This window comes from Pongo pygmaeus, chromosome X (assembly GCF_028885625.2).
Source record: "Pongo pygmaeus isolate AG05252 chromosome X, NHGRI_mPonPyg2-v2.0_pri, whole genome shotgun sequence".
NCBI lineage: Eukaryota > Metazoa > Chordata > Mammalia > Primates > Hominidae > Pongo > Pongo pygmaeus.
Window position 1 is genome coordinate 118582098 of NC_072396.2, and position 11111 is coordinate 118593208.

General features: G+C 36.0%; 1 protein-coding gene and 1 pseudogene across 1 annotated transcript; both read left to right on the forward strand.

The window, feature by feature from the left end:
- The first annotated feature begins 6490 nt into the window (after positions 1–6490).
- LOC129024169 (transportin-3-like) lies at positions 6491–7344 on the forward strand (annotated as a pseudogene).
- A 1930-nt stretch (positions 7345–9274) lies between these two features.
- Positions 9275–9859, forward strand: LOC129025215 (RNA polymerase II subunit A C-terminal domain phosphatase SSU72-like). Its single transcript, XM_054472854.1, has one exon. It carries the CDS (start codon positions 9275–9277, stop codon positions 9857–9859), a length of 585 nt encoding a protein of 194 aa, XP_054328829.1.
- The last annotated feature ends 1252 nt before the right edge of the window (positions 9860–11111 follow it).

Consider the following 11111-nt stretch of genomic DNA (forward strand, 5'->3'; position numbering starts at 1 on the left):
GACAGTATCTTGCTCTGTAGACCAGGCTGGAGTACAGTAGTGCCATCACTGCTCACTGCAGCTTTGACCTTCCAGGCTCAAGCAATCCCCCGACTTCAGCTTTCCAAGTAGCTCGGACTACAGGAGCACACCACCACAACTGGCTAATTTTTGTATTTTTGTAGAAACGGGGTTTCTCCATGTTACCCAGGCTGGCTCAAACTCCTGGGCTGAAGCTATCTGCCTACCTCAGCCTCCCAAAGTGCTAGAATAACACTCAGGAGGCTCTATGTCCAGCCAATTGAACATGTTTCAATTGACTTTATAAGACTAGGCAGTCTGATGAAAAAAATATTTAAAAAAAAAATTTCTGGAGGGCTTAGGAGCCAGGCTAGATTAAAGAAGTCTCATGAACAGCAAAAGTAGAAGGTAATGCTAGACAGTTAAGGACCTGGATTGCGGAGACACATTGAATACCACATTGGAAAGGTTGACTTTTACGTGATAGACACTGGGGAGGCCCGATTAGTGAAGTAAAAATATAATAATTTTCTTTTAAGTAAAACAACTGATGTGTAGGAACTTCCTCATATGTGAATCCAATAGGAGAATGAATAAATCAGCAAAATTTCACACATTCTGCTTCTCCATTTGTGCCACTGGTCTTTAATAACATTATATAAATAAGGGACACATTCAGGGAGAATTTTAGTTCCTGAAAACAGCGACAGTTTGGTAGAGAAGCTTCCTTCTGTCTTACATTGTGTATAGCCCAACCCCAGCCAAAGCCAGTGATGGATATTGACTGTAGTGATCATGGATTCTCATCTTTGGGAAAAATAATACTCAAGATTTTTAAAACAGTAGTTATTTTTCAAATAAACTAAAGCATTTCTCAGCATTCATGCCTCTGTGTGTGTGTGTGTATATATACACATATATGTATTTATACATTTGGAAAATTGGAGAGCATAGAATGACACTAGGAGCCAGATTTTGAAAGAGCAAAGGATCAAGGGAGAAACTAAAGAAATCCCTGGTACCTAAGTATTACCAAAAAATGATAATTCCATGATCACTACTTATAATAGTGTTTTATAAGAAGATTCTGAGAAACAATAAGCCAGAGGACTCCTGTATATTAGTTGACAAACACTGATAACACATGATTTTATAGAGAGAGACTTGAGAATGCAGAGAATATGTGACATCTTCAAATACACACGGTGATTTTTAACATTTCTAAAATCAGGATAGAAAGAATCAAGTCTTACTCTACCCCATCCAATTGATCACTGACACTTGCTCTGAAAATTACACGGTAAATGTGGTGATTTTTTTTGCCACAAAATATAAAATTCTATTAGATATTGTTACTGAACAGAAGGATAGTTGATAGAAAAGTCCATAATGCATAATAATTACCAAGGATTCAATATAAAACTCTTTAGAAGTCAGGATAAGGTAATTGATGTTCTTCAGGTATTAAGCATGGTCTATAACATGATTTAAGATTGTGGCTGACTTTTGGGGATGAGGAAGTACTGTGGTCTGAATGTTTGTGTCGCCGCCTAAATTAATATGTTAAAGTTCTAGCCCCCAAACTAAGTGTATTAGGAGGAGGAAACTTTGGGAGGTGATTAGGGCTCCATTCTCATAAATGGGATTAGTGCCCTAATAAAAGAAGCCTGAGAAAGCTCTGAGAGAGCTCCCTTATCCTTCTATCCTGTGAAGTTACAGTGAAAACATGGGCATCCATGAAACAGGAAGTAGGCCCTCACCAGACACCAAATCTGCTAGCACCATGATCTTGGACTTCCTAGCCTCCAGAATGGTGAGAAATAAATGTTTGTTGTTTATAAGCCACCCAGTTTATGATATTTTTGTTATAGCAGCCCTGATAGACTGAAAACAGAAAGTATTCTTTTCTCTTTATGTTTGATCTTCTTGGCATAACAAATTAAATCTTGTTGTAAGAAATTAAATCTGCCAAATTAAGTTGTACACAGTAGAAATTGTGGAAAACAAACTAATAAAAGGCTTATTGTTGGAGAATAAAAAACACCAACCTCAGTTATCACAAAAGGAATGATTAGTTTAAGTCAATTAAAACTATAAGTAATTTAAGAATATCAGGATGATCTGCAAAAGGACCATGTACCAGATATCACCTTGTTTGCACTCTTTCCCCTGTCCTCACCTAGTACATTACCAAATCCTATCCATTCTTCCTATATATTGAATAAAGTATTTTTAAGACATATTTTTAATCCATCTATTTTTGTCATTCCACCAGGAAACAAGCCATAGCCATGTCTTTCTTGGACTGTGGTAACAGCCTCATAATTATTTTCCCCGCTTTCTCTTTTGCTCACCTCCAAGCAGTTCTTTCCAATTCAGTCAGAATTATCTTTAAAATGTGTAAATCTCAACATATAAGCATCTCATTTAAAACCCTTCTATTGTTTCCCATCATATTTAATGAGGGATGAAGAATTTTGGCTCTACGACCAGACCACTTGAGTTTGAATTCTATCTGTGCTATTTTACTAGTGACTGGGGGCAAGTCACTTAACCTCTCTGTTCCTCGCTTTTCTTATCTTGAAAATGAGAATAATAATACCCACCTTCCAGGGTTTTTGTGAGGATTGAATGTGATGATACAAGTAAAGCACTTAGAGGCCAGGTTTGGTGACTCACGCCTGTAATCTCAGCACTTAGAGAGGCTGAAGTGGGATAATCCCTTGAGCCCAGGAGTCCAGGACCATCCTGGGCAACATAGTGAGACCCCCATCTGTACTAAAACAAAAAAATTAAAAACCAAGTAAAGCACTTAGAACAATTTCTGACACTCTTATAATCTTATTACTCTAAACATGAAAACACCTACCAGTGATATAAGATCTTATATGACTTGACAGTTGTGCACCTCTCAGAACTCATCTGTGCCCCTCACTACACTGCAGTCACACTGGCCTTTTTGTTCTTTTTGCCCAAATTCACATAGCACATTCCCATCTCAGAAAATGTGCTCATACTCTTCTTTCTGCCTAAATGCTCTCTCCCCACACTTCACCTGCCTGGCTCCTAGTCATCTTACTGGCTTCATCTTGAAAGTTACTTCCCACAAATAGGCTTTTTCTGACCATCTAATCTAAAGTGGGTCATTGCACCTATTTCATTTCCTCCTTGAATATATTTACATTTTTATTTGCAAACTTATGTGTTTAATGTCTGTCTCCTTTACTAGACTGTAGTATCAACTGAGGTAAAAAACAAACAAACAAACATGTTTTTAATTGTATTCTTAGAACTTTGAAAATTATCTGATACAAGGCGCTTTCTCAATAAATGTTGGCTGAAATAGAAAGACATACTTAAAAGAAATAAATATACTACTGTTTATACAAGCCAGAGAGGTGGTATACTCCAGAAAAATAATCTAAAATGTACAAGCTAATTCTTTTGTTATCAGAATTGGTCAGATCCTAATTAAATATCAGAGCCATAACAAACAACTGTGGCATCTGAGGCAGGCAGCAACAAATTCAACCATAACTCTACAGAAAAATGTACTATGAGAAAAAAAAAGTAGAGGACAAAAAAAAGAAATCAAAGAAGTCCTAGAATATTAGCCTTTCTGCCCTTGACATAGGGTGTCTGGCTTTTTCATCATTACTGGCTGCCACGAAGTCTGGCTTAGGGCCAGAGACAAGCTCACCACTGTGCTAGTGCAACTAGAGAATCCTGATTGAGGGAAAGGTGATGTTTCTTATGGCAATAAACTTAGTATGTACATTTTCTTTTTTAAAACATAGGTGATTTTTAAAGCAGTTTTAAGTTTACAGTAGGAAAAAAACAACAGAAAGTACACATTTCCTATACCTCCTTACTCTCTTGTCAGTTTTCCCTATTATTTACATTTTGCACTGGTATGGTCCATTTGTTACAACTGGTGGGCCAATATTGATTGTACATAGTTCCAGTGTGTGTATCAATGTTTATGTTTTAAATTTTGATAAAATATAGATAAAATTTACAATTTTAACCAGTTTTAAGTGTACAGTTCAGTGACATGAAGTACATTCACATAATTGTGCAGTCACTACTACCAACCATCTCCCGAATTTTTTCATCTTACAAAACTGAAACTCTGCACTTATTGAATAATAACTCCCTTTTCCTCACAAACACCGTTCTACTTCTGTGTCTATGAATTTGACTACTTTAAGTTCCTCAAATATGTAGATTCATACAATGCTTGTCTTTTGTGATTGTCTTATTTCACTTAGCATAATGTCTTCAAGTTTCATCTATGTTGTAACATGTATCAGAATTTCCTTTGTTTATACAGCTGAATAATACTCCATTGTATGTAAATACCACATTTTGTTTATACATTCATTCACTAATGGACATGTGGTTTGCTTCCACGTCTTGGCTATTGTGAATAATGCTGCTATGAACATATGCGTGTACAAATATCTGTTTGAGTCCTTGCTTTCAATTGTTTTGGGTATATATCCAGAAGTGGAATTGCTGGATCATATGCTATTTCTATTTTTAATTTTTTGAGGAATAGTCATACCATTTTCCATAGTGGCTGCATCATTTTACATTTCTAAGTGCACAAGGGTTTAAATTTCTCCACATCCTTGCAATCCTCACTGATTATTCTCTGTTTTTAAAAACATATATATGAGATATATATATGTGAGATATATATGAGATATATATGATATATATGAGATATATATGATATATATATGAGATATATATGATATATATGAGATATATATGATATATATGAGATATATATATAGATATATATATAGATATATATATAGATATATATCTCATATATATACCTCATATATATATCTATATATATATGCCATCCTAGTGGGTGTGAAGTGATATCTCACTATGGTTTTGATTTGCATTTGCTTAGTGATTAGTGATGCTGAAAATCTTTTCATGTGTTTATTGGCTATTTGTATATTTGCTTTGGAGAAATGTCTATTCAAGTCCTTTGCCCATTTTAAAATCTGGTTTTTAGCGTTTCTGTTTTTGAGATACAGGAGTTCTTAATATTTATTCTGGATATGAACCTCTTATCAGATATATGATTTGCAGATACTTTCCCCAAGTGTGTCGGTTGACTTTTGCTCTTTTGATAATGGCATTCATGCACAAAAGTTTTAACTTGATATAATTCAATTTCTCTTTTTTTTTTCTTCTTCTGCCTGTGCTTTTGGTGTCATGTCCAAGAAGTCACTGTCAAATCCAATGTCATGAAGTTTTTCATCTATGTTTTCTTTAAGAATTTTATAGTTTTAGCTCCTATGTTTAGGTCTTTGATTCATTCTGAGTTAATTTTTTATATGATGTAAGGTAAGAGTCCAATTTCATTCTTTTGTGTAATTATACATATTTTTAAAAAACATTTCTAGCCCTATGTACTTTAATGCCCTTAAGCAACATGTTTCGTTTTTGTGTTTGTTTTTGTTTTGACACAAGGTATCATTCTGTTGCCCAGGCTGGAGTGTGTTGGTGCAATCACGGCTCACTGTAGCCTCAACCTCCCAAGTTCAAGTGATCCTCCCACCTCAGTCTTCGAATAGCTGGGACCATAGGTGCCCGACACCACACCCCAAGCCTGGCTAATTTTTTGTATTTTTAAAGGAGACAGGGTTTCACCATGTTGCCCAGGCTGGTCTAGAAACCCTAGGCTCAGGCGATGCGTCTGCCTTGGCCTCCCAAACTGCTGGGATGACAGACTTAAGCAACTTTTTGATAACCGTGCCTAAGTTACAGCTCTGCAACGGAGATTTATTTCCAAACAACCTAACTTTGAAAATGAAGAGAGCCGTGAGCAAACACAAATGATATGTAGTTTGATAGGTGGTAACTTGAAGGAAAAGTTCTAACAATTGGAGTTTTCAAAAGCAGAAGAGGGAGTTTTGGCATTAATTTGGAATTTGACTTTACAAGGCTTTTTTTCCATTTAGTTTTCCTTTTTTATTTCTTGAAATTATTTTTCCTTTCAGAAATAAGTTTGCCAGGAAACCACCTCCACTCCCACCATGCCAGGCAGGCCACAGCCGTCTTTTTTTAAACCTCCCTGATTTTCCCTCACACCCCCAAACAGGAACTCCCCAGGGTGGCCTTCAGAAGCCTGGAGTTTCTTTCTGTCTGGCAGAACACCCTGGTGGCAGTGAAGGCTCCTCTGCCACGACAGAGGTTTCTGATTGTGGGACACATTCTGGTTTTTGTTTTCTTCCAGTCTTCTAATTTAAAAAGACATTCCTGAGTGACAGGCACAGTGCAGAAGCGTGAGCTATCAAAAGAACCTGGTGAGGTCTCACAAGGCCCAGCAAACTTGGTTACATTCCTCAGCACTAGTGACTTGCTTGTGGAAGTCTGTAAGTTGTTTGTATGTCACAGTGACGGCTCCCATGGTTGTCTCCTTTGGCAAACCCTTTAAGGAATTCTCTAACCATTGACACTGTTCTTAGATCACCTTGCAGTGATATTTAGCCATACCAATTCCACTGTGGAAAACAGACAGACTCATAGGTGCCAAAAAGTCATACGGGAAATATGACCGATTTTATGCGAGACACTAAATAAGCACCGAGTTCATAATCAGATTGCAAAGCATTGTTGCAGGTGCCTGCGCTTTGCTGTTCGCTGTGTAGGCAAAGGATCTGCCGTGCTGCTGTAACCACTAGAATGATGTATGTGGCACACATTCACACAGATTCACCATCTGTGTGAATGTGTGCCATGTACATCAGCACTCTTGTTTCCTATACCTTGGCATTATCCTTGTAGATGAGTATGGCATGGAAGAAGGCTATGGGCAGGGACCACTAGACATGTCCAGGCACTGTGCATCCCCACCTTTCAGCTCCTAGAACAGCAGAATGGTCTCCAGAATCACTCTGACACTGTAGACGACCTGTTCAGGCTATCCACCAGGTTTATTCAGCGTAGCCCTGTCACCTTGCTGAGAAGCCAAGTAGTCATCCCTATCTTACAGTGGGCCATTGCTTCTACCAACGTGGACCACTGGGATGCGAATTGTAATGTCATGAGGCTCCTATAAGAGCTCATTGTTGCAGGGGTAGCCAGTGATCATGAAGACTTTGATTTACGGAAAGAACCAACGGAGAGGAGATTAACCAGCTTGGATAGCAGTTTGTCAGCCAGCTGCCTCACACATGCTGCTTTTGTCTCCCCACCCCATACTCACATGGGGTCGAAGTATTCCGGGAGATCATGCAGGTGGACAGACTGACATTTTGGTGATGGTTATAGAATTCCTTAAAAGGCTTTTCAAAAAGCATTCAATTGAACTGACAACAATAAGACTTTCACTATACAGAAAAAATAACATATATATATAATATATGTAACGTATATTATATAATACAATATATGTAAAATATATTATATAATACAATATCTGTAACGTATATTATATAATACATTATCTGTAACGTATATTATATAATACAATATCTGTAACGTATATTATATAATACAATATCTGTAACGTATATTATATAATACAATATCTGTAACGTATATTATATAATACAATATCTGTAACGTATATTATATAATACAATATCTGTAACGTATATTATATAATACAATATCTGTAACGTATATTATATAATATAATATCTGTAACATATACTATATAATATAATATATAACGTATACTATATAATATAATATATTATATATCATATATGATATATAATATAAGATATATAATATATAATACTTATATTATATATCATACTTATAATATATTATATATGATACTTATAATATATTATATATTAGAATATATAATACAATATATTATATATTAGAATATATATTATAATATATAATACAATATATTATAATATATATTCTAATATATAATATATTCTAATATATATTCTAATATATAATATATTCTAATATATATTCTAATATATATTATAAGTATTATATATAATATATTATAAGTATTATATATTATATATAATATAATATATAATATATATTATGAATATTATATTATATATAGTGTATTATATATAGTATTCTATATAGTATTCTATATAGTATATATAGTATATATAGTGTATTATATATTACTATATATAATATATTATATTATATTACATTATAGTATACTATATTATACTATATATAATATATGTATATGTATATGTATAGTATATTACATATGTATATACTCATTCAGTATAGTCCATATGTATAGTATATGTATAGTATATTATAGTATACCATAATATATATGATATATATTACAAAATATATAATATATATTGTATATAATACAATATGTAATATATATTATATATAATACAATATATAATATATATTATATTATATATAATACATATAATATATATTGTATTATATATAATACAATATACTATATATTATATTATATTATATATAATACTATATATTATATTATATTATATATAATACTATATATTATATTATATTATATATAATACTATATATTATATTATATTATATATAATACTGTATATTATATTATATTATATATAATACAATATATATCATATATAATACATATATTACATATAATGCATATATTATATATAATATATATTTTGTTTGTTTGTTTTTTGTTTTTTTAAGATGGAGTTTTGCCTGTTGCCCAGGCTGGAGTGCAATGGCATTATCTTGGCTCACCACAACCTCCACCTCCCAGGTTCAAGTGATTCTCCTGCCTCAGCCTCCTGAGTAGCTGGGATTACAGGCACGCGCCACCATGCCCAGCTAATTTTGTGTTTTTACTAGAGACGGGGTTTCTCCATGTTGGTCAGGCTGATATCGAACTCCCGACCTCAGGTGATCCACCTGCCTTAGTCTCCCAAAGTACTAGGTTACAGGTGTGAGCCACTGTTCCCAGCCGAAAAAAATATATGTGTTAAATGTTGCTGGGCTGCACCTTGTGGAGCGTGGGAGTGGCTGCGCAGGCGCCAGCCGCCAACTGTCCCAGAATGCATTTGTTGCCTGAGCCTGGATGCCAGCGTACCTGCGGCCCGGCACTCGGGGCTTGTGAGGAGACTGGCAAGAACAGACGCCACGTACTATATCCCCCGCAACACGGTCGCCATTTTTGGTCGCCATTTTTGGTCGCCATTTTTGGTTGCCATTCTGTTGGCACGAACAGAATGTGGTCGGTAGAAGCTTAAGTGAGAGCATCGCGAGTAGTGAGGTCGCAGCCATGTCATTGTCACCGCTGCGGGTGGCGGTGGTGTGCTGGTGTAACCAGAACCTGAGCATGGAGGCACACAGTGTCCTCAGCAAACGAGGATTCAGTGTCCAGTCCTTTGGAACAGCACCTCATGTGAAGCTTCCAGGACCAGCGCCTAACAAGCCAAATATTTATGATTTCAAAACCACATATGATGAAATGTACAACGATCTTATCACGAAAGACAAAGAATTCTATACACAGAATGGCGTTCTGCATATGTTAGACAGAAATAAGAGAATCAAGCTCCGGCCGGAAAGGTTCCAGGATTGCAAAGATGTGTTTGATCTAATCATCACTTGTGAAGAGAGAATTTATGACCAGGTGGTGGAAGATCTAAATTCCAGAGAACAGGAGACCTGCCAACCAGTGCATGTGGTGAACATGGACATCCAGGACAACCAGGAAGATGCCATCATAGGGGCATTTCTCATCTGCGAGCTCTGCCAGTGTATCCAGCGCTCAGAGGATATGGAGAATGAGATTGATCAGCTGCTGCAGAAGTTGGAGGAGAAAAGGCGCAAGCCCTTCCTGCACACGGTCTGCTTCTACTAATGGTCCTGGCCTGGAGCCCGCTGCTGCGACTGCCACTTGCTGCTGCTGCCACCACCACCATGGCCAACTTCGCCACTGCTGCTGTCGCGGCTGGCTCCCTTGCCACTGCAGCCCTCCAGAAGCCATCGTGTTGAACTTACTTTTGTTAACACTTTTTACTTCCTGATATTTGTTAATAATTTTAGGTATTTGGTTGATGATTCTTTACCCAAAGAAATTGTACTTGTAAAATGAGAGGAGATACATAAATTCCAAGTTTCTTTTATCCCACATTTACTTATGAGTAGCATATTAATGATAAATTGTTGTTGTTGTTGCTTTCCTTTAACCAAGGAGTTTGAGAAGAGCTGCCAGACCTTCACGCACAGGCCTCCTCACCCCCTCACCCAGTTTTTGAGTTGTTTGCTGTCTTTTTTTTTTGGAGACACAGTCTCACTTTGTCACCCAAGCTGGAGTGCAGGGGACAGGGGAGGGATAGCATTAGGAGATACACCTAATGCTAAATGACGAATTAATGGGTGCAGTACACCAACATGGCACATGTATACATATGTAACTAACCTGCACATTGTGCACATGTACCCTAAAACTTAAAGTATAAAAAAAAAAAAAAAAAAAAACTCAGCTCACTGCGGCCTCAACCTCTGGGCCTGAAGGGATCTTCCCATCTCAACCCCCAAAGTAGCTGGGACTACAGTTGCACACCACCATGCTAAGCTAATTTGTTGCATTTTTGGGATAGAGACGGGTCCTGAACTTTTGGCCTCAAGTGATCCTTCCACCTCAGCCTCCCAAGGAGCTGGGATTACAGGCGTGAGCCACCATGTCTGGTCTGCTTTCTTATAGTTGTGTTTTAAGAGGTCTTTATATATTTTGGATAACAGTCCTTTATCAGATATGTGTTCTGCAAATATTTTCAACCAGGCTGTCACTTATATTTTCATTTCCTTGATAGAGTCTATAGCAGAGAACAAGTTTTTAATTTTAATACAGTCAAAATTTCCAATTATTTCACTTGTGTCTTGCTTTTGGTGTTGTATCTAAAAGCCACTGCCAAACCAAGGTCATCTAGACGTTCTTATATGTTAGCTAGAATACCATTCTTAATAACCTTTGTATTTTTGTATGTGATTTATACTTTCTATTATTTTCTAAAGAAAATGCTTTGGTACTTATCTGGAGAGTGAATTGAGAGTGTATATGAGTTGTTGCCTTATAGAATACATTACTTTGAAATTTAGTTATATATAAA